Source organism: Leptinotarsa decemlineata, unplaced genomic scaffold (assembly GCF_025532065.1).
Source record: "Leptinotarsa decemlineata unplaced genomic scaffold, Ldec_3_MD MMD2_tig00026354_RagTag_RagTag, whole genome shotgun sequence".
Taxonomy (NCBI): domain Eukaryota; kingdom Metazoa; phylum Arthropoda; class Insecta; order Coleoptera; family Chrysomelidae; genus Leptinotarsa; species Leptinotarsa decemlineata.
In genome coordinates, this window is record NW_027412702.1 from 18,800,915 (window position 1) to 18,827,007 (window position 26,093).

The 26,093-nt window shown below is 37.4% G+C and overlaps 1 protein-coding gene across 3 annotated transcripts in view; it reads left to right on the top strand.

Moving 5' to 3' along the window:
- The window catches only part of LOC111508060 (retinal guanylyl cyclase 2), a 307,875-nt gene that overhangs the window by 247,855 nt on the left and 33,927 nt on the right, over positions 1-26,093 (top strand). For all 3 annotated transcript variants that reach the window (XM_074184092.1, XM_074184091.1, XM_074184093.1), the window contains 2 exons: positions 20,538-20,687; positions 24,064-24,376. In XM_074184092.1, the coding sequence (XP_074040193.1) occupies positions 20,538-20,687; positions 24,064-24,376 (463 nt within the window). The remainder of the gene's footprint in view (positions 1-20,537; positions 20,688-24,063; positions 24,377-26,093) is intronic.

The window sequence follows — 26,093 nt, forward strand, 5'->3', positions numbered from 1 at the left end:
TTATCTCCCTATATGAATAATTTTGTTTTATGTTTTTGGTAACTATTGTATAGAGTAGAGTTCAGTTGTTAAAAATTATTAATAAAAGTCATTTCGAGAAAAGTCAAAACCTATTTTTGAAACGATTAAATAATAAGAATCCATTCCATTTACAATAACTACAGCCTTTTCGAAATTGCCTAACATTCAAATTTTGATGTAGAGACATCTGCATCTGGTTGCATCAGCTGCCAAATTTTATTTCAATAAAACAAACACGACAATGGCGATAAGATTACCAAAGATTGATAGACAGTTGAGTATTATTTCACTGGTTTATATATATATATATATATATATATATATATATATATATATATATATATATATATATATATATATATATATATAAATATAGACGTTTACTATATTCATTGAGCTATCAAATAGTCTCAATAATAACATCTTTTTATTTATGTTTATGACTACTCAGTAATTACTCCAAAGACAAGTACTTTTCCGAATCACCAGAAATACAATACTTTTTTCGACGCTCGTTTCATCAACCAAGTTGGCGTCTTCAGGAGATAAAGAATATTAATTTATGTTTACACGTCTGAATGTACACGGTTTCATATTAACAATTCTCTTTCCAAAAGGTAGAGGGTTATTGAACTGGTTTCATTACTTTCGAGCGACATGAAATTGACGTTGGTTTCAGTAACATGGAATGTTAGGAATCATCCTTCAAGAAGTCATCTAAACGTAGTCTCCTCATTCAGAAAACAGAGTATTCTGCTTTCCTGTACTCGTGCTGAATTGATATTGAATTATTTCTGCTTTGGTTCAGTGCGAGCCAAATACAACACAATCAAGCCAGACATCTACACATGTGAGAGTCACTCCATCAAAATGTTGTACTATACAACTTTCACCGAATACTTATCCGTTGAAATCTGGGAAAACCATTTGAGGCAAGTAGGTAAATTCGAGACGAGTAGACGTTCATTGTTTTCTAGAAACTTGTAGACTCAAACGTAATTTACTTGACAGTATATTAAGCTTTGCGTCCCAGAGGCTTATCATTCACCGTATTAAAGCAGCTCTAATTAGGTAGATTGTGCGAGTTGTGTGTTTGCTGTTTGCGACGGTGATACCAAAAGTTGAAACTGGCGAGTCGCATTCCTCTTAAATAATGAATTTGTAAATGTATTCACTGACTCAAGACAATGGGCGGGGTAACCGAGGTTTTTCGAAAGTTGAAAAATTACCACTTTGAAAAAGTCGAAATTCATTGAATAGTTATGAACTATCTGTATCTGTATCTGTACAGTAGGGAGGGTGAGTGTAAGCCCACGCACTTAGCCCACATGTGACCCATTGTACATCCTCCCGAGGACTTGTCCTCCTAGGTCGTCGTCCATCCTGTCCTTTCCAGGAAGGGGGACAGGTCGCTGGGAGACATCTCCTTTATATCGGCAGGTGTAGGCCAAGACTCGCCGAACACACACTCTCTTATTGACGATAACTCCGGGCACTCGCACAGGACATGCCTGACAGTCTCATCTTCCTGTTCACACATCCTGCATAGAGGTGTGTCCACTAGCCCCATATTATGTAGGTGTTCCTTAGCTGACAGTGGCCAGTCAGAAATCCTACTGTAAGGCGTAGATTTTTCCTGGTCATCGCCAGATATTTCTTCGGCGCCAGCTTTCCAGGGTCGCCCAAGGTGATCCTGGCAAGATTATATCCTTTGATTTCATCCCATCTCTTTAGAGATTGAGCATGGGTGTAACTTTTGACTAGTTCCCCAATTGTCGAAGTCATCAGGCCGTGGGTGCTACTGGGTCCTAAAATTCTTAGTCCAGCCGCTTCCTTGGCTAAAGAGTCGGCAATGCGATTACCTTTACTCCTGTCGTGCCCTTTAACCCACCTCAGGATAATGTTATTATCTACCGAGGCTTTGGCTAAATCTTGGTGGCACTCTAGTGCTAGCCCTGAAGTAACACGGTGTCTGGTCAAGGCTAATAGTGCTCGTCTGCTATCGAAGATTGTTATGTTTTTGCCAGAAATTCTTTTCTTGGTTATTTCTTTTGTGGCGATTGAGATACCAGCCAGTTCTGTTAGTCCTTAGGCTTAGTGATCTGGAGTACACTCCACATCCTGAGCCTTCTTCGGTTTTTGAGCCACATCTGACTCTGTGTTCTGCTTAATTTGTATTTTGTAGGGTTTATTAAACACAAACCTGGGTTCAATTGCATCACTTGTTGCCTGCAGCAGAGGTTGCGCAGTAAGCGCTTCCCGCCATAGGCCCAGCCTCAATCGACCCATTCCTAATTCTAGGTTTACACCAGCCGTGTGAAATCGTACCTGAACTATATACTATGAACTATACTGATTCGTATAGGTTCCTTGCTGAATGTTCTTCTGGACATAATTTGAGTTCGAGAAGACAAATTCTGGACTAGTTGGCCGTAGTCGAATGGAACCTAAAGCTTCGAATGATTCGTTGTTTACTACTGCAGCAGACACCATCAGTGGTTTGTGCGTTGACTGCGAGGACGAAGGTTATATTTTGAAGTCCCAATAACGACTTAGTCGTTGCTGTATCAGTCTGTGTCTGCCGCAGTAGCAGAAAAAACTTTTGGTGCTCCAGATTCCATTCGATCACGGCCTTGTGATCCAGTGCATCACATTCTCATGAAATTTGACGAACTGCTGTAGCCTCTTAGGTCTCCATTATACCCTCCTAGTTTGTTCAGGTGTCCTCCCAATAGACAGTGTCCGACGAATAGCCCTGTAATAGTTTTGAGTAATCTCTGCTTTATTGAAGCTCATTGGCTTTCATCTCAGACAGTAGGTTGGGTTAAGTTAGGTCCAAAGTGAGTGGGTCTATTCGATCCTCCACCGCAACCCGCAAGGGTTTATTGTGACTCACACCTATTCACAATCGACTAAATAAACCCAGCTTCTTAACGAAGCCGATTAGTTTGTATGGTTAGTGGTCTTTCATGTCAGATGGTGAGAGTTCGGCTCTGCTCAACTCCAAAAACCTGATTCGGTCCCCAGCAGGGCAGGCACAAAGTATGTGCTCAGCTGTTTCATAATTTTCCAGACAAAGGCAACAAACACTGTCTTCCGACAGTCCGAGTCTCTGCATATGATGATTCAAATGACAGTTACCTATGAAAGAACCTATTAGACATCATAGTTTCTACTGTATTCCAACAACTTTTTGGTATCAAGCTTCGAAGGGTGAATGAACGCATTGGAGTGAACCAATCCTGAAAGATTCTGCCAGAAATCCATAAAACTTCTTGCCATCCAGGTGTTCAATCTTTGTTTGGCAAAGCCTAAAGGTCTGGTCTGATTAAGCTGCTTGAAGCACCCTCCTTTGCAAGGGAGTCAGCAGCCTCGTTGCCTTCCAGGCCAGTATGGCCAGGAATCCAGACTAGAAACAATCTGTTAAGTCTTCCTATCGAGGAGACTACATAGGAGAACACCAGAACCGGAAGGTGTTTTTGGAGGCATAAAGTCAGAGGTCATTTCCAGAATGCTGTGACTTCTAGTATCAACCAACAGTCTGTTGCATTCAGACAGTACCAAAGATTTTCATACTCCCACAGCTAGTTCAGAACATTTATATACATTTGATGATTCATGTCTATCACACTCATCAGTCTTTTCGATTTCTGTGATTTTTGAATGTTCTGGCAGACAATCTAGAGTTCATCTATTCCTGAACGCCATTTTCAGAATTTGCCGTAGGCAAAAAACACGTCAATTTAGATATCGAGGGGGAAGTTTAAAACTAGTGCCAGTGGTATTTTAGGTTTAACCCCCTTACCCCTAGCTACCCCCACTTAATAATTTCGAATGGCACCTCCTATCTTGTAATACAACATTTTAAAGATCTTAAAAATCCTCACTCAACCCCGATTAGAAAATTGAAATTGGTTGATCCATTCTCGTAAAATAGGGTAAAAAGAAAATTAATTATAACAGAATGCAAACATTTATGAAACCGCTACCACTGACTCAATGACGGTATGTTTATGTCTCTTTTTTACACAGAGTTTTTTGCTTTAGCTGAAAGTGAGATATGGGCACACAGTTGCTTCTTGGCGTCAGTTACAATTAAATGGTGATAACATTTATCAGAATTACTTATTCCTGATTTTAAACTGTTTGTCAAGTGGTGTCAGTTGCACTGAAAGTAATGCAAATCGTAATGGTGTACACTTTACAAGAGAGAACTGAAATTATTTGTATTTATGGTGCTGAAGATAGGTGTGAACGTAGGACAAGCTCGGGTTTTTAATGAAAGGCATGCAGGCCAAAATGTGAGTCACCGATATGTTCTAGACCTTGTTCAAAAATCTGAAGAGACCGTTTATGTGTGCAATAAAGCAGCCGAGAGTTTTTACGGAAGCAGGGCAGATTGAAATTTTAGGCCAATTCGCCGTTGAGCCTACTACTTCAATTTCGAAAGTCGCTAAGTTAGTAAATATTTCAGTCGGTTCTATATACAAAGTTTTAAAACTGAACAAGTTCTTTACTTACAAAATGAGTATTCTTCAGCAACTCAGTGAGGATGACTATGATAGGAAAATTGAATTTTGTCAAATAATGACTGCAAGAATTCAAAATAACCCGAATTTAATAAAAAATATTTGCTTCAGTGATGATCCAACTTTTTTTCTTAATGGGTTTGTAAATAGATACTGGGATAATGAAAATCCACACTTGTTTCGAGAGGATTATACGCAATATCCACAAAAAATAAACGTGTGGGCTGGAATTCTGGGAAACGAAATAATTGGCCCTACTTTATCTGAAGAAAATTTAACTGGCCAATTATATTTGAACTTATCGGAAAATGTAATCGATCCACTCATAACACAGTCCTTAGTTGATGAAGAAGACACCCCGCTCTTGGATAAAGAAAATTTACATTTTCAACAGGACGGCGCACCGCCACACTAAGCATTGCATATCCGACAGTGGCTCGATCAACGGTATCCTGACAAATGGATTGGCAAAAGAGGCTCTCTGGAATGGCCGGCGAGATCGCCGGATTTAACGCCATTGGATTTATTTCTCTGGGGTTATTTGAATACAATGGTATACAAAACTACCCCGCAGGACATTCAGGATTTAAGACACGGGATTACTGACACATGCAGACAAATTATTAACGAAACATTTACAAAAGTCCGACAGGGATTCGAGAATAGATTGTTCTTTTACTAAGCTACCAATAGTGAACATTTTGAACACCTAATCAAGTAAGGTACATTTATTTAATTGCAATAGCTATTATTTTATTCTTCATTATAATTAATTCTCTTTTGGCCTATTTTACGAGAACGGATCAACCAATTTCAGTTTTATAAACGGGGTTGTGTGAGGATTTTCAAGATCTTTAAAATGATGTGTTACAAGGTAAGGGTGCCATTTAAAATTATTAAGTGGAGGTAGCTAGGGTAAAACCACTGGCACTAGTTTTAAACTTCCTCCTCTATATCTAAATTGACGTGTTTTTTGCCTACGGCAAATTCTCTCTGCTAAACGAAGTACTAGGGGTGGGAAGTTTTGAAATGAAGGCACTGTATATTTGAGCCTAAAAGACATGTATACTGATATTAAATATCAGCTCCGTCCCAAGTTTGGTTTTTGATCCGTCTTTATGTCAGATAATTTTGGAAAAACATTCTCAGAAAGTTCATTTCACATGAACGCAGTTCTCCAAATGAAAATGTTGTCAAACAGTGAAGTTCAAAATGTTGAACCTCAAAACGAAGAGCAGCCACAGTCCGTCGCGTATTCGTAATATGTACCGCTCTTGGTGGAACCAAATGTGCCAAGTCACTTGAACACATCCCGTGAAAATATCTATAAAAGAAAGACAAATCTGCAACCTTTGTCCGATGATGCAGACTATTAAGGTTGCAAGTAATGTTCCTGTCTCCAATCAGGTGGATGGCTTTTTTCTGGAAGGAATCCAGCAGCTTCAGGGTATGTTTACAATATGTATGCTTACAATATGTATTGTACCTGCGGTCAGCTTGGATTCACAATGATACAGTATTTATTAAATTATATTGTCATTGAAACTAAATGTGTGTATCGAATTTCAGATCAATCTATCAACAGGAAGGGGGTCAAACTTCAATTAATAATTTTGACCCAAACAAACAGGGCAAGCTATATGAAACTAATTGAAAACCTATCAAAAAGTAAACTGATCTGGCCTCTAGGCCAGTATTTTTTTAACGGCATGGTTTTAAACACTTTGTACGAACAAAACTCAACTTGTGTGGTAGAATTGGAACCTGTGGCATAAAGTGGAACTATGAAATGAAACTATCCAGTCATCTCCTGATGATGATAACTCAGTTCGCGAAACGCACGTCGAAACATAGTATTTTCGTTCTGGTGTTTCAATAAAGCTAGGCTAGTCTAATCATAATTTAAGTTTATAGGAAACAAGGCAAAATATCTTCACAAAGCTCCAAACAGCGTGATACCTCATAAATAAACTTTTAACAGTTTTGCCTCCTGAACTAAAATCATTCGTTATATATTTATGAGGCAATTAGCGACTGACTGAGCAGAAAGATGATTAATAGCCTCAATTTGTCGGAGCGAAGACGTCAGCCAATTTCAACCAAATGGAGGAAGTTGCACTACAAACGATGAATTTTTCAGTGTTGTGGAAAATATGACAGGTATAAAGGAAAAGAAGTGCATACTGAAGTAGCTCTGGAGGAAAATTTCACTAAGAGTAATACTCTAAAGAAAAGTATCCCATACCGTTGGAAAGGATGGCTTTATGCGTCGGAGAATGCGGTTTTATGAGGCTGGTCATATTTCGTATTCACTCAAATTATGAAAGTCGATAAAAATATTAGAATGTTACACCTGACTGGATGAAAATTACCTTCGATGAAGTTAAACCTTGCATACTTAACTGAGAACAGATATTGAGTAACTTATTGCCAATGTAATTCGTCAACACCATCTTGACGCGTTTGTCGCAAATAAATTTAGTATCATTTGGAGACTAATAATATGGTTTCAATTACTGTTGATACTAAATTAGACAGTGCTTTAGTTTTCGAAGAAGAACTTCGTTTTCTAGACTAATCTTTACAGGCTATTTGTTTCACAGAGTAAGAAATCAAACGTGCTTCACATTCTAGAGAAGGAATACTCCAACTTCGACCACCGTCACAGTCTATTTGGCTGTCATGATCATATCGGAAAACTGTTTGAAGGTCACAATATTAGTACCATTCACAAGCCAACTAATCAACTACACAACACTATTAGATCAGCCAAAGGCAAAAGAAAGCCTGTCACGTCCACTGGTGCTAACGGGATTCCCGGTTCCTGTGGCTTATTTACATTGCAACTACCAAACGAAGCATTAACACCAGGATACAAGAACATAAGACTAACTACCGCGTCATGCAACCGAATGAGCCCGCAATTACCGAAGATGTTTTAGAAACATACTGCGAAACAAAATACGAAACAATTGATGTCCTGTCTAATTCAACACATTACCACGCACGACTTCATAGCGAGACCATCGAAATCTGTAAGCATCACAACAATTTCAACAACAAAGAATAAACAGGTCATCAAGACTTGGTATCCAGTACTCAAGAAGACCAGAAATGGAATGAACTTCGATCGCGTTTATCATCAATAGCAACCTGGCAACAACGTGGACCACTCACAAGAACCTAGTGTCAGTGCGAACAAATCAAAACTACCCAGCAAAAGTGCCGACCAATCAGGCATGAGCATTTGCATTGACACCCCAGCATTACCCCCACTACTGTCCCTCCGTTGGCCCTGTCACCATTCCCACCATCACTCCCACCACCCTCTGCAATTATAAATACGGGTGAATATAGAGTTCGCCAGTCAGTCAGGTTTTATTGTACCAAAGCCTACCAGCCCGGATTTTGGTCGTAATTATGATAATTTGTTTTTTTTTTGAGAAATATAATAGTTGTTATAGTTTGGGAACAATTTCAGAATAAAAACATAGGTAATATTGATGTTTGACTTTTTGATCAATCATGAATTGTTTTTCAATTCCATTCATAATCTCCAAAATAGCTAAAAAGTGAATTTGTTCACCATTGCAGCTACTTTTTATATCAAGTGTCTTTTCAGATATACCTGAGATTAGTAGAAAAATCTAAAATAACTTGAGAAATGTTTTTGTTGAACTTAACGAGTTTTGTAAAAAAATGCTTCAATTCAGATTAAAAATAGGTACCATAGTATGGCCTGAAAATTTGAATAAACGATTTGAATTTTGTTCCGTGAAATATCTCTTAGATTTCACTTTCTCTATTTAAAAAATCAAACTTGAAGAAGTCACACTTCCTAAAATTGAAATTCCAATAATTATAGTTGTTTCGGTCTTATTATTTACCTGTCAGAAATTATCTATTTTGGATATTTTGGACTGACTCAACTTCTACATCCTCTCTGTTTTCCGAAGGGGCTTGTCATTATTACTGTAATAACTTTACCCAGAATCATAACTCAGCAAAATGCGTATAATTGTAGAATACGGAATAGCTTCCATTACAGGCAAAAAGTTCTGACCTTTTGTACCTTCCCTCGAATGTTCGTCCCGTGGATGAGCTTCAAACCTCGTGAAATATGGATCAGCTCACCGCAAAACGTTTGTTCTCATGTATTTATAACAGCCAGTCACCGGCTATGAAATCCCCGCTAAACATTTCAACTTTACATAGAATTTATAGCTCCGGTTTACCACAGCAAACCGAATTCGAAGGCAATAAACATAATGTACATCTCTCATCTGAAGCATTCCGAGTTGTTTCAATATGTTTTCCGGAAAAGGGCAAGTGCTAATTATGGTGCACTTAGCGATCCTTTTGATAACAGTTTGGAAATATCTATTAGCAGAGATCTTGACTTAATGAGAACAAAGTGCTCGCTTTCAATATTTCTGCTGAACCAAGAATCTGAAGTGGAATTTTGATTGTGAAAATTACCGCAGTACCTTCCATCAACAACTGATATGTTAAATATTGCATAAGAAACTTCAAGAAATACTGAATTGTCTCTGATTCATAAAATAAAAATAGTTCTAGGCTTTCAACTGTCCTCAGTCTGGGGAGTAAATAAATCGTGAATGCAATAGATGCCAACATCGTAATGGAAATTTTTTGAAGAAAATCTCCAATCAATTAGTGACAATCTTCATATAGGCCCCTTCTAGGAGTTCTGTCATCGTTCAATAAATCGAAAGCAGTATATCCATATGAATAGCTCATTGTCTCAAAAAACAAACATCAGTATTGTTGTTCTACAAGGATATGTTTTGGGTCTTATACTATTTTAAATGTTCATCAATGATATTGATGGATTGATAATTCACTTCTCCCCCCATTCGGTAGCCGTGTCATCAATTGACAAGTACAAGTGAGTCAAAGAATGTTTAATGAATGGAAAGAATGTATATTTTTTCTGTATCCATGAATAGAAATGATCGAAAATTCTTTGTGTATATGCCTCTCCGATTTCTCAATTGTACTCTATAACTTACCGGTTAGAAATTCTCAGACGAACATTCAAATTTAATACATTACGAAAACAATAGTAGACACGAATCGATAATACAGACTACATTGAAGAATCTACTTCCATGATGTCTTCCCATCAATAAATGACATATTTACTGATAAAAGGCCATGATATCTCTTTATCTATGGGATCGCAGTAAAATACAGAAGAAGAATCTCATCGAAGCAGCAACTGATCGCCCTGGGAAGCCCCGTTCATCTTTGATCTTCACATATCGTGATGGTGTTTTCGTATAGGTAGATGTCATCACCATTATTTACTCAGATTTGTACTTTAAGGATACAAGTTGATACCAGCGATGCATTCGTTCCGACGTTGTATTCTCTTTACACCAGCGACCTTCCGAGGCCCGAGCGTGTGAAGATGACACGGCTCTCCTCTCGTCTTCCATGGGTCGAGAGCTCGGCGTCGTCTACATGCAACGTGCATTGGACGATCTCGAGCGCTGCTACCTCTATTGGAAGATAACCATGGGAAAATTGCTATCTTCTCCGGCCGGAACAGTAAGAATCTCTGGAAGGGAGATTGACTGGCAAGCGCGAGTAAAGTATCTCGACCTTCTAATAGACCGTAGGCTCACTTGGAACCCGCACATCATGTGCGTTAAGTCAAAGATCGAGGGTCGGATAGCAAGTCTATACCCTCTGATCAACAGAAAATCTAAAATGAGTTTGAAGAACAAGATTACCGTCTATAATACGATGTTCAAGCCTGTCATTACGTATGCTTCAGACGTCTGGTGACAAGCGGCGAAATATACTATCTCCATTCTGAAGGTATTGCAAAATAAGCTAATGAGGATGATTGTTGAATGCTCCTTGGTTCATGCGGAAAGAAGCCATCTGCAGAGATTTGCAGCTGCCTTCCATTTGGCAGTCCATTCAGTCGAGGAATCGGCGGGTTTTTGATAGCGTTAGTAAGGTAAGCTATAGATTATGCTGTAGACGACCCGTCCCGATATAGAAGGCGCCGACACTCTGTCGAATGAGGCCCTCATGTCCCCCGTTGAAGGGTGAAGAGATATTTCATCCATCCCACCCCAGCCAGGTAGGGGTACCCGTGAAGGGCGGCACTGATGTCTGAGCACTTCATGCCGTCAACATCCCCTCAGTCATGAACCCATTTTTCCTTCTTCGACAAAAATCAGTCAAAGGGGTAAGGGAGCTGGGCTCCAACCTGAACAAACTCAAGACGACGTGCGATACATTCGTGTTTCAGCCTAGCAACACTGATCAGGTCGATACGATGCTGTCTGGATCTGGGTCATAAATGCGTTATGCGTATGACGTATCTGGGACAAAAGATATTATTTGTCATTACTTTGAAAAATAGAATAATTTCAACGGGGCCCCATCGATATACGAGTGCTTTATAACCTAACCTAACCTAACCTAATGATAATAAAGCACTCGAAGGTTCTCGTTAGGAGACTGACACTACATATGCTGGACATACCGACAGCAAATACCTATGGTCTCAGATACCTCAAGGTAGACCCTGTATCTGGTAACAAAAACTTCTCTACTCATCACGCGACAACGGTAGGCAGGTCATGATGAATTTTTCAGTTCCTGGTTTCAACCTACTCGTTCTGGAAAAAGCAGAATATTGGTGCGTTCATAAGCCACGGTCTTCAGTAATATTGAATGCTTCAGCTTATTTTTATGTACCCGCTAAGATGGAGCTCTTCAGCTTTGATATGGGCTTTTAGCAAAACGGGTTCCAACTTGGATGTCACTTCTTTCGCTGACAGTCCCCTATTCCCCTTTTCATAGTTACAGACCATGCAGAGAAGACAATGCAGACTCCCGATAACTTCGTAGGCTCCAACCAGTACCATTTTATATTCATTTCATGCAGAAGTTCTGCACTCAAAAGTTCACTGCCTTCCCGTTTTCAAGGGAAGTACAACCATGGAACAAAACATAATTCAGAATGCAAATTCTTTCAGGTCTTCACGTTGAGTGCTCCCGACTCCACTTCACCAGTAGTGTACGCATTTTTGTGGCAGCAACTTCGTTCTTCCCGACACTTCTATATATTTTTCTCTTGAGTTCGAGTTGAATCCAGAACCCAAGTCCAACGTTCTGACAATTGCAGTAAGAAGAAGATACTCACAGAACTGGTGTGGCATGAATCTATTCTTTTGTCATACTCTCATTTCGTTTAGTGAGGCACTTTCCCTAGTGGTTTACACTTGTTTCCACTTCCCGAATTCACGTTTTCATTTCTGTTTTCTGTTAGAAACTATATATTCCAAAAATTTTAAGTGAGCCAAATTCTTAGAGCTTACTTGCTATTGAAAATAATAAAAAATCTGTTGATATCTGTTTTTCTATTGACAAACCTCAGAAGTTTCACATTTTTACGCGTGATTCTTATACTAACACAATTGTAACGTAGTGAACTTGCTTATTTGTGATTGGTCTAAGATAGTGAATGATGTTATGTTCAGTGTATTTGATCAACAAATCAACTAATACAACAAATCAAATCCAAATACGAAAAACTGTTTTGATTTATTACTTCTTTTTGTTTGTTTGAAGGTGATTGACAATGTTTCATGATGAATTTCATCAGTTCGGACTCCCAGTGTCTGATATTATATAAAATGATTTGAAATCCCTGAAAGAACTCCAAAGCGATGGTGAAGCAGGAGCCTCGCAAGGAAGAGAAGCCGTCACAACAAGTGCTTGCACTTCCCTACATCAGAGGATTATCGGAAAGAATAAGAAGAGTTGGTTCCCAGTACAACATCAGAACCTACTTCAGATCCGGAATCACTATTCAAAGAAGCTGCATACATGTCCAACAATGTATTCAGCCAAGCTAGCGTAGAGATACGCAACTAATGAAAACCCATAATCAAGAGAAAAATGGCCAACTCCCGTCAAACGGTCTTCTCCCACTTAACTGGTAAAGTGAAAAAAGCGGAGCGGTGATAAGTGAAAGTACTCGAATGCTCTATTAATTGTCATCTTTCAAAGGAATTAGACCAGTCATCACCCGAAGACAATTGTGGATACTAACAATCGAAACTTCGTGAAGTAACTTGGCTTGGAATCTTTCTACGTTTCATCTTTATTTCAAATGTTTCTTCAATTGTTCTATTTCAACTTGTATTTCATTTCACTGTTATTTCATTTCAGGTTTCTTTGCTTAATATAATTGTTATTTTTCAGGTTTATTTTTTTATTCTTCATTAGTTCCTTCAGAAATTTCAAATCATTTCATACAATATCAGACAATGGAAGTCCAAACTAATGAAATTCATTTTGTTTGTTGTATCAGTAAGATGTTCGAAACCAATCAATACATGTATTGAAAGTGTTAATGATCACTGTCTGTTCTATTATTGATAGTTTTTATCAAACCCAATGAACCCAAAACAATGATTTCCAGAATTTTTGTCCGTTTTTCTGTTGGTCTGTGTTTTTGTGCGCCCTAATTTTTAAAACTCGTTTCGAAGCGGTTTCAAAGAATGGATTGTAGAGCTCCAGCTAATAATTATTGTTCAATTCATTTCAATATATTTTCATGAAGTCGTATGGTTTTTCACTTCTTGTATATCCATATTCTGTTATGTTCTCCGTTCTCCATTGGTCAGTGATATTGTTCGTGTTCCATTTTAACTTTTCCCTGGATTTATAGCTGCAGACTTCATTGCCCGAACCGTGAAAATAATAAACGTATCCAAGCTTTTCCAATAGAAGGGTCAATTGGCAATTACGCTCCGCTTCGGTGATAGTTTGATAGAGGTTTAAAATATCTCCTTCAGACCTTGATATCGAAAGCCGTTTTGTGGTGATTCCCTGTAGCTAAAGTACTCTCCTAAATTATTTGGTGGAACTTTCATGGTCACAGCCGGAACTTCAACTTGAATGAATATCCAATCCACAGAATGAACTTCACATACTGTAGATTAATTTTCAACAACAGTGAGTTTCTTTGAAGTGAATTGAAATGAGACAGCAAAAACCACACTCTAACATATAATTTCATACATTTTTATATTATCGGAAAGTTTTTGCTATTGGCAGGTTATCATTTGTGGATATCACACGTTACTTTTTCTTGCGAACCCTTCAATTATATAACTCAACTTTATCTTCACTCTGTTACGCAGTCATACCATGATTATGATAATAAGGAAAACAATTATTTTTATTATTATTATTATTCACCTAAAGAGAATTTATTGCACTGATTTCTAACCTCCGGGGTAGGTAAAAAACATAATCCACATGCAAGTTTCTCATTTTTGTGTTAAACTGATTTCAAAAGCATGGAAAAAATAGAAGACTCAAATCACGAATATCAAAGTCAAGCTTCGACATTGTCCGTCGAATGAGATTTGTTATCTCCTTTCTCTGTAGCTTTCACTGAAGGATAACCAGATGAAAGGAGAACCATAAAAAAACAAATGGATTGCTGGACACCATCATCAAATTTGTGACAAAATTCAGAGAAATCGGTAAAATAAACAGCGAAAGACAGTAGAAAACCAGTAGCAGGAAGCAAAAAATGAATATTCTGCCAATAGCGTTTGAAGAGGATCCCCATATCAGTTCACATCGAATAGTTTTATATGATAACATACACCATTCAACAGTTCTTGCAACGATAAAAAAGTAGCATTCCTATAATGTTACTCCACTCCAGGAGATGGAAGATGAAAGATGAATTTGATGGACGCATCCAATTATTAGTTTAAAAAAAGTTCTTCTAAATGGTCTACGTCTGACGTGTCGTTATTGGGCCGAAGAAAAACCACATTGAATGCAGAAGTGTCACACTCAATACCCAGAGAAATAGAATATATGGGAGGGAATAATACATAATAATACAGGTTCATAATTTCTTCAAAATAACGCGCCCGACATTATGCCAAAAGGATCAATCGAGTGGCCATCTAGGTCGCCATATCTCACCCCATTCGATTTTTCATGGAGATAGTTGGAAAGAAGAGTATATAATATCGATCGATATCGATTAATATTATTTTCTTTTGGGTAAGTGATCATTGGATCCGAGAATCATGTGTCCTGAGCAAGCGCAGTGAGCCAAGAATGACAGCCTTCTGTGCGGCTAAGAGTTCTGCCTTAGTGCGGCAAGCCGGTATGATTTTGAGATTCGAGAATAAAGAAGACATCATTCCACCAAGGACTCCAATAATCAGAACAACCATCTTGACAGAGTGATCTGGATAGAGTCTGCGGAATTCGAAGAGAAAATCTCGATATTTTATCCGTTTTTCCTCCTCTTTTCTGACGATATTCATCTCGCCAGGAGCTGAAAACTCCACGACAAATATCGTCTTGGTCTGATGGTCGAGAAGGACTACATCAGGCTTATTAGCTTGTATGAGCCTGAGGGTGGGAAACGAATAGTTCCAATAAATTCGGCACTTCTCGTTCCCCACAAAGGATTCAATATCTCCCGGAGCGTAGGTCAACACCGGTGTCTCGTCAATACCGTAAGATGCCGTATATGGTAGTATAGCACTCTTAGGACCGCGTTTTGTCGATGAATATAGGCCGAGACCGCATATGCTGGACATGCTGATAGCAAGTGCATTAGAGTCTCGGGCGCCTCACGGCATGCCCTGCATCTTATGTCAGGAACCTCTATACCCATCACGCAACTGCGGTAGACTAAGGTGTTGAAGACACCATCCTGGTAAGTCATGATGAACCCCTCAGTTTCCGACTTCAGCCCACTCGACCTGAGAAAAGCGAAGGTCAGACGCTATGATAAGCCAAGGTCTCCAATGTTATTGAAGAAGACCCCATGCAGTGGCTTATCCTTGTGTCTCCGCAGAAGTAAGGTGATCTCTGCGGCTTTCATCTGAGCTTTTTGCTGAACAGGTTCCAACTTGGTGACAGAGTTGTGGTCACCTCGTTCAGTGTCGAAAGCTATACCGAGTTCATCAGCTGCTCGCGCAGCTGCTCTAAAGAGAAATGTTCCAATTCCTGCTCTCTCATGGTTACGGACCATGCAGAGAAGGGGATACGAACTCCTGACGACTTTACAGGCTGTATCCAGTACCATTCTGTCATGTAGACACTCCAAACTCAAAAGTCCACGGCCTCCCTGTTGTCGAAGGAAGTACAACCGTGGAACAGACGATTTGGGATGCAAACTCCTATTGAGATGCATCATTTTCCGGGTCTTTACGTCTAGTTGATAAAGCTCCTCCCGAGCCCACTTCGCTACTCCAAACGAGTAGAGTAAGATTGGAATGGCAAGCATATTTGTTGCAGCAACTTTGTTCTTCCCCGACAGTTCCGATGATCAGATCTGTCGAAGTTTGTGCTGATACTTGCCGCGGAGAGAGTTTTTCACTGCTGTTACCTCTTGTGAGTGGCGTTGTTCCACCCCGAGGTAAGTATACGTCTCTCCGGCATACAGATGGTGTAAGATACTTCCATCTACGAGCTGCACATCCTCTCCGTAGTCCTCGCATCGTCCTCTTTTGAGATGGACCATTGCATTTGTCTATCCCGAATTTTATCCCGATAGCATCCGTGTACTCTTCCACCACCCTCAAGGACTGATGGAGATCCTTCTCTCCAGAGACATAAAGTTTAAGAGCATCCATATAAAACAAATGGGTGACCTTGTGCCTCCGGTTTCTGGGGGTGCCACAGTTATACCCTCGAGTGTTTCTGAGCGCAACGGATAATGGCAATAGTGAGATGCAGAAGAGAAGGGGACTGAGGGAATCACCCTGAAATACACCCTATCTGAAAGTGACCCATCCTTTTTGGACTCTTGCTTGACCAAATGTTATGGTAAAGTGAATGACAGCCTTCTGCATCGGTGCGGCTAAGATTTCTGCCTTAGTGCGGCAAGTCGGTATGATTTTAAGATTCGAGAGTAGCGAGGACATCATTCCACCAAGGACTCCAACAATCAGAATAACCATATTATTATTATTATTATTATTATTATTATTATTAAATGAAAGGGTAATCTGATAGAATACGCAATTGTAAATAAAATCGACGGGTCTCAGGATTTGTTCTTCCAGTCACCAACTCACAAAATAATAAATTCATTCGTTTTATTTATTCATTCTTCTCCTCCTAGACAGAAAAATCCGCTACGTAGAGGGTATCAAACGTCATTATTGATATTTGAGAAAACAGTTCACATTATTGAATTTTAGTTCCTGCTTAATATTCTGGAATTTTGCATTGTATTGCTTCATGAGATGAATTATAAATCATCCGGTTTCAGGTAATCCTTAAAATCTCTACGGATATGAAAAATTGTACATGGAATAACTTCGCGACAGTGACTAAAGAACATTACGAAAGAAAATGATAAAGACATTTATATCACCACTTCCATAATTTTCAGTGGCATCCCGGCTCTGAAATAAGGATTTTATTAAGCGGTGCTTCAAATTCTTAATGAGGCGCCGTTGGAAGCAATTTCTCTAATGCCGTGTTGTAAATTACTTCTCGAGACTTTCTCATGAGTCCTACACGAGCTTTTAGTAGACATAAACAATGGTGCTTGGTTTTGTAATGGAGAAAAATAGAATGAAATAGATAAACATCATCAACTTTCTTATGATGTGTTATTTGGAACCTTTGGTGTAGTAATGAATATTACTGGAGTTTATTCGCAACACCAAATAGTTTTTTTTTTTGGTGCATCGTCTTTTGACTTTCCTTCTAACAGATGATGGGTTCACAAAAGAAAAACGTACAATACAGGAAATAGCAGCCACTAACGGTTTCCCGAGGGGTTTTGTAGATGACATAATTAGGAAAAAGAAGTTTAGGTTAAGAATGAACGAAATCTCGACTTTCAGAAAGGACAAAAACCAAGATAAATACATCTCAGTTCCATACCACTAATATACGAAAACTTTGGAAAGATTTTCAAGGAACTAGGTATGAAAGTGGTTTTTGAAACAAGTCATACACTGCAGAGCCTTTTGGGAAGTCCAAAAGACAAAGTTGAGAATTCGGAAAAGTCTGGAATTCACGAAATTGAATGTAAGGACTGCAATGCAAAATATTATGGACAGACAAAAAGATCTATTAAAGTGAGATATAAGGAACACATAGCACACTTAAAATATGGAAGACCTGAAAAATCAGCAGTCACCCATTATATTTTGCAACAAAACCATTCCATAGACTTCAGTTCTTTAAGATTAGTTAGACAAGTTAACAACAACAGGCAACTAGATGCCTATGAGAGTGTAGAACTAAGTAAAGATAGTTTTATCTTCCTCTTAAAGATGATCACTTGGTGATCGAAACACGTGTCGAGGTGTAAAAAAAATAACGATTTGGTGTTGGGAAAAAACTCCAGTAATATTCATTATCAACTTTCTGTACAATCTCGATGATGACAAATGTGATAATTCTCGTGTGAAGAAATCCAACATAAATTATTTCTTATGCGTTTTTTTTTTTGAGGAAGCTATGGCATAGTTGAACACATGCTCCGGTTTTGTAAACAGTTTAGTAAAAACTCTCACTATAAAGGGTTATTTGAATACGTTATGCAATCCCATCATGTGTCCGGCCAATATCATCACGTAACTTTGATCGAATAAATTAATGGATGTAGCCATTACTACGTGGTAGGAAATCATAATGAAGAAAAGAGAAATGAAACTTTCTGTTTTTTACCACTTTTATTTGTAACTAACGTTACTGCAGTTTCGTCCTATACGGACATTTTCAAACTTATACAATAAACAGTTTATTGTATAAGTTTTAAAATAAACAAAACAATTAACAGTTTATTGTATAAGTTTGAAAATGTCTGTATAGGATGAAACTGCAGTAACGTTAGTTGCAAATAAAAGTGGTAAAAAACATAGAAAGTTTCATTTTTCTTTTCTTCATTATGATTTATGATAAAAAATCTGATGTTTTAATACGTGATTGACAGCTTATCGGTTGATATTTTAGAAAAAAGTCATGCAATATAGAGTTGCGAATCTGTAACCAAAATTAATGAGTTTGTTTCAACAGCAATAAGCGTAGACCATGGGGTTCCGCAGGGAAGTATTTTAGGGCCATTCTTAATTTACATTAATGATATCAGCAAATGTAATGATTGTGATTATGAACATTATTTTGCTGATGATGCCCTAGTATCGGTTAGTGGTAAAGATATAGATGAAGCTAGTCAAAAAATGAATGAAGCATTGAATAATATTGCTACATATTTAAAAACTGATAAATCGAAGATAAATATCAACAAAACAAAGGCTATGATACTTACTACACCGTTTAAGTACAGATAATTAGATTTAAATCAAATTGAAATAAAAATGAAAGAAAATGACATAATTGAACACATAACTGAACTCAAAAAGCTAGGATTCATGTTGGACAAGCATCTATCAATGAATAACGATTTCACTTACATACAGAAAAGAATTTTGAAGAAATTATATTGTTTAACAAGAGTGTCCCAACACTTAACCATGCAAACACGGACAACTGTACGCATATAAAACCATTATACAACATTTCGAATATTGTCCTACTCTTCTATACACAGGTGATTCAAATACAATGAAAACACTACAAAAACTACAGAATCGCGCAATGAGGATTATTTTGAGATGTGACAGGAGTACCCATATAACTTCACTATTAAATACTCCAGAATGGTTATTTATAAAAAGTAGGCTCACATATTTAACGATGATTTATATTTACAAAATGTTGCATAACAAAATTGACAAAATTGTAAGTTTTAATAATCAAATCGATCAGTATAATACTAGAATAAGAAATAATTTGTACGTAAATAATCAAACAAAAACGTTCAACACTAAAACAATAATTTTCAAATGATTTATTGAGTATAACCTGAAAATGTAGTCTTCTAAAGGTGTTATTCTGTTCAAAAGAAATCTATTAGACCATGTCAGAGACCATTAAGGTCTCTGACGAATTTCTTCGTCACATTCCATTTTCCAACCGATCGTTTCGTAAGAAACGATACCAAATTAGTATGTAACATTTTTTTTTGTATTTTCAATTATCGTAGGTAAGACTAGTTATTAACAAATATCAGTAGATCATTTTTTTCTATTATTGTGTTTATATGTATATTAATGTTAACATTATTATCATTGTTATATATTAGGATGTATTCTATTTGAATAAAGCATTTAATTTCATTTTATTATAGAGCCCTGAAAATTTATTAAAATCCGAAACATGGTTAATAAACCTGCAATGAATAGTCAACTTCTATCTACAGAAGGTATTACATGTACTTGTTTCTTCATGATATTTTTAGTGATACACTTCTGTATAAAAACTATGAAATGATTTACTAGTATTTACTAGATTTAGTAGTTTGGGCGAAGGTGTAGTTTAATAACAGTGTCGTGGGCTACGACTCCTTCGCCAAAATTTGAAATTATATTCACAAACCAAATATCAATATTTCAATGACAATTGAACTTATGTTCAAATCGTGTGTATTTGTGTTTTACATTTTTTCAAATGACTATGAAAACTATGTTTACAACAAACTTTGTCAAACCAATATGCAAAATCTAATTTTATATTATTATTTTTTATATTATATCTACTTGACATGTAAACTTATTCTTGTTCATTTTGTGTTTTCTGGGTATTTGTGTTTTCAAATCTTTCTTTTTCATCAATTTCATTTTAAGTGCTTTCAATAACACGTTTCTTCATCAAGCTTTGCCAATAAGGAAATAGTTTGATTGAGCAATTAAGTATATTTTACATCACACATCACATTACAAGATGGAGTAGTAGAAAGCCAAAAATTTTCTTTCCCAAAAAATAATAAAATTTCACAGACATTTGGATTTCGAAAGGTATAAAAATAGGAATCTTTGTTACTGAAAAATATGTTTTAATGTCTGTTTTCATTTTTTTATTTTTCAGAACTCCTCTGGAGTGCTCCTGAGTTATTACGACACGGTAGTCTGCGTAAGAAAGGAACTCAACAAGGAGATGTTTATTCTTTCGGAATCATCATGCAGGAAGTTGTGGTTAGAGGAGAGCCGTTCTGTATGTTGGCACTTACACCAGAAGGTAATATTTGAAAATACATAATTATAAAGACCCACTATTGCTATCTAGGAAACGGTAACACATACAAGGTCGGTTAAACCAGACAAAATTCCTTATTTTGGGTTACTGAAATAATTACTTTTCAGATCGACAATATCAGTGAACTGAAATTGTCGGATCTGATATGGACCAATTTGCAATTCGACATTTCGTTCATTAGATTTCATTGTCAACTATATTTTTCAGAAATTCTGCCTGGTACAGCTGTCAGTACTAACCAATTGAGTTAGGTGTGAAAATTCTGTATTTTTTATCATCGATATGTTGGTAATTTTCATCAAGAAATGGGTCAATCCATTCATGATTAGAATCTTCATTTTCAAAATTTGTTTCACTTAGAAAAAAACTCTTTCATGAATGCAAAATTGAATGAGCCTTTGAAAAATACTATCTAGATAACGAACATATAAGGTAACTACTTTTCTGAATTCATTTCTCTAGAATTTCTTCGTCACATTCCATTTTCCAACCGATCGTTTCGTAAGAAAACGTTTGGAATAACAGGATAGGATGGCATGGAAGTAATTCCCCAGCTTATCCCTCTAAAACGGAGAAAATGGTCAGTTGCAAACCGCTTTATGTAACGACTGAAGCAAGTTAATTGAATATGAACAGCGCTCGCTTCGCTTCATTCCCCGCACAATGAAAAACAGCCCCCAACTATACTACGAGTATTATCTTAGGTCAGCATTCTGTCGCATCGTTATTCAATCTCAATATCTCGTTCACTTGGGGCAACGGAAGATTACACATTCCTCATCAATTTGTGGAAATAAGGAAAGGGAAGGAATGGAAACGTTATGGCTAATATTCCGAACAACCTAATATTTACTGAAGGATTGATTTTATTGAAGTGATAACTTCCTTTGGGAGGGTGAGCTGCTTCGTTACCTAACGCGTTACGTTGCTAGTCTGTCTGGTTTTTCTTTCTCTCACGCATACGTTATCGGAAGGCAGGCTCCCCCTTTCTCTTCGGACAGACGCTCAGTATTTAGTGTGCCTGGGACATATACTATTGACAGTATTTTTTAACCATCAAGCACGTAATATCATTTTAATATGTGAAACATGGCTTAAAAATGATGATACTAATTTTGTGTATATATATTATTAGTATCATTATTCAATCCTGCAAAAGTAACATACACGAAATAATAAGTGAAATGTTGCATTAATGATTAACCTTTCCTTACAGTATCATATTAATATACATACAATTTAAGTTACAACATGAACTTCTCTAAAGTTGAACAATTTTAATGTTGAATAGTTCAACTTTGATTAATTTAGATTATCACTTCCGTCAGGCGTCCCGAAACCCACACATTTATTTAACACATTCATTTAATTCACCAAATTCACGATTTTGTGCCAGTTTCATGAAATAAGTCAGTACTTCATTAATTATTCTGTAAATACTGTTGTAAATAATGCCCTAAAGAAAGTAACGCCGGCCGCCACTGGTAGCCATAACCCAATTGTGACGTGGCTAAGAGCGCGTCCAGTCCGACCGACTTTTCGCGAATATTCGATGTTCGCTGCAGTTCTAGATGTGGTGAGAATAATGCCACCGACCCCCATGGAATTCCGATGAATTTTCTACTGCTTTCGATTGCCATATATAAACACGATCCACACGTCTATCGAGACAGTCAAGTGGAAGTGACAGTACGGTACGCGGAGCGTTTTAATAAGGCGATATACATTTGAATCATAGTTGAAGTTTAACTCAAAATGTTGTGTTGTATCGAAAGTGAAATAAAGTTAAGATAAATTATTATACAGTGTAGTCAAATATTGATAAACCCACGGGGAATACGTAACAATACTTACACATTCCAGTGTGCGGAGCATTAGACAAAGGCATTCCGAATTTGTGAGAAGTTTATAACAATATAAAATTCACTTATTATGTAATTTTCGAAAATACCAAACAACTAAATACAAACTAACTAAAACTAATTATCGCTACAACATCGGAGCTTTTATACAAATGTAGGCAAAGTATTACCCTCGATACTGGGGTCATCAAATGAATGAACTTCAGATGAGTGTCTTTGATGAATTCTTAGTATTTCACTACCTGCGAGTAATAATATATCAATAACTATCTGATTGAGCTACCTAGTATTTACTTGGTTTCTTCATGTAATCATTACGGCATATTTGAAGTGGAAAATATCACATCTTAATCCCAAATTACTTAATGAATATCCATAGTTATTTCATTAAGTACACCCTACGATTTTATCTTCACAAACATGTCGTGATATATTTTATGTAAACGAAGTTTATGAGGATCACATCGTAAGAAATTAATTTCGAATTCTTCCATTTCCATCGTTTCGTCTTTTGGGTTGTTGAAGTGTGTGAGTAGTTTTGACCAGACACTCTCATGTTCAATCCGTTAGTGTATCGAGAATTTTCGAAGAAACTCTAAAACCTCTATAGCTCCTTTTATCATTATTTCATTTGGAGGGTATTTCAACCGATCCCGTCATTCTGAATTTAACTACGTCTTCTATCTAAATCTGTTCAAAATTAGTTTTCCGTTAACCAGCTGTCGTATTCCTACGAACGATAACCCTCAGAAGTCGAAACTTGTGCGAGCTAAGGCTTAACGAGGTCTTACCTTTCAACGTGTGATTCCTAACATGGTTTCGACGATAGCAAGTGAAAATCGATCGTTCAGACTAGGGCTTGAACCTCCGACCAACACGGCAGTCAATTCGAGTGAGTGAACAAAGCACCCACGTCGAACCGCTTGGCTACCGACCGACTTCAACCTCATACTTTCGGTTGAGATTCGGTTGAATTCAGAAATGATTATGGAAAATCATCGACTTTGTGTTGTGTTGAGATACTACCAAAACCGGTCTGCAAGTATGGCTGTTCTAATAATTGAAAATCGATTCCGGCAGTGGTATCGACGAGAACATATGCAGGAATTACTTCTGTGAAGAATCCTGCACTGACACATGTCGAATATAGTCCAATTATCTTCGTGGTATCAGCCAGGAGAATATCTGTTCTCTGACAGGTGTCAATCCATGAACCTACTGTGTAGGTAAGGGAAGACTGGCCTAGACGAATTGTTCCTTTAGATGATTTTTAACAGAAATTCAGTCAGTATTTTCGAGAACAGCGCAACTTCAGTTGGAAGGAATATTGAATATTATTACTTTTCTGAAAAATCTGGTCTGGTGTTCTATTATTGCTTGTTCCTGCCACTAAATTATCGGTCTGTTATTTTAATTTTCTGAAGGGAATTATGTTCGTGGTAGAATGCATTCACTACTGTTTCATTCCTATTAACTCATTCCGATCTTTTTTCCAGAAATCATCGAAAAAGTTAAACGCCCGCCTCCTCTGATCCGTCCGTCGGTCAGCAAAGGAGCAGCTCCACCCGAAGCCATCAACATTATGCGGCAATGTTGGGCTGAACAAGCCGAGATGAGGCCAGATTTCAGCACAGTCCACGATCAGTTCAAAAAGCTGAACCATGGACGGAAGGTTAACATTGTCGACACAATGTTCCAGATGTTGGAGAAGTACTCCAACAATCTAGAAGAATTGATCAGGGAGAGGACGGAGCAGCTGGATATAGAGAAGAAGAAGACTGAACAGCTACTGAATAGGATGTTACCTAGGTTAGTAATATATTTTTTGAACGAGGGCAATTATAAGAAGAGTGATATTCTGAAGTTTCGATAGTTTAATCACAGTTGATTCAATGAACGGTAATATGTTATGCCTTGTTGATATATTTCTCTCAACATACCTCATAGAGGTACTGAACCTGTCAAACTCCTTATGAATATACAGGGCGTTCCAAAGGAAATTTAACCCTCCCCTGTAAGTCAGACTAGGACGTGTAATCGAAAATTTCAAAGGACATGTCAATTTTCATTTTCAGAGGGACTAATTCTGATATGGAAATCATACCCGAAACTTCACCCTCCTGCGGTCAGCAACTACCCTCCTATTTTTTCAACGGCATGGGGGCGAGTGTTACACCATTTGAAAGGTTTTTTGTCCCTCTATTACTTCTGTGATTTTTTTCGAAATTGGTTCATTCGTTATCGGGAAATTAAATGTTGAGCATTTCACTTAGGAAAAAACAGAAAATACGCTGTTGCTCATTTCCTTGAGGAAATCAACAAAAGTAACATCAATGGCAACACAATCAACGGATAAGGTGTTCAAAATGATCTCCATCTAGCTCCATACAATAATACAGTCTACTTTCTAAATCATTCCTTACATTATTGAAGATACCCGGAGTCAGAAATCGGCATTCCCGAACAAATCTCTGTCGCAGGTCTTCTAGACTTGTAAAATTTATCCAATTAGTAGTTAACGTTTCGAAATGGATGTCGCAGAAAAGAAAGTAGATAGTTGACCACAGTCACTTCGTCTCCGGTTAGTTTTTGGGAACCCTATGCAATAATTCAGTTAGGAAAGTCATGATAAATCAATTTAACAGATCAGAAAGTAAACGCACCTGGAGCCTGACTTTCGACGAAAGAAGGTCAGATATCAATCTTGCTGAAGTACCTATCAGTAGGATTGAGAACCGCTCCAGGAGAAGCGGGGGTGGATGGAATGATGTATTAAGTTCTCCTCACAATATGTATTTTTTGAGGCAAAGTTTTTTTTGCTCCAGGGCACTCAACCCGGGAGGAGGCATGGGGAGTCACTTCTTCACGAATTATTAATCAGTCATCCTTGTTCACTGTGTTCCAACATGGTTTATTCTGACTATTACTGGAGTTTTTCCCAACACCAAACTGTTATTTTTAACACCTCGACACGTGTTTCGATCACCAAGTGATCATCTTCAAGAGGAAGATTAAACTAGAAACTAACGCCTAGCTAAATTAATTTTTTGCAATGTGTCCTTATGTAGTAATCAGTTAACCCAACAATATTATTTTAACAAGCTACATAGTATGACATTTGGTATAGGTCCGTCATCGTTATTCATAATATCATTGTGTTTACTTATTTCCAAATTCTCATAGGCATCTAGTTGCCTGTTGTTGTTAACTTGTCGTACTAATCTTAATAAACTGAAGTCTATGGAATGGTTTTGTTGCAAAATATGATGTGAGACTGATTTTTCAGGTTATCCACATTTTAAGTGTGCTATGTGTTCCTTATATCTTACTTCAATAGATCTTTTTGTCTGTCCATAATATTTTGCATCGCAGTCCTTACATTCAATTTCATAAATTCCAGACTTTTCCAAATTCTCGACTTTGTCTTTTGGACTTTCCGAAAGGTTCTGTAGTGTATGACTTGTTTCAAAAACCACCTTCATACCTAATTCCTTGAAAATCTTTCCAAAGTTCTTCTTATATGGGT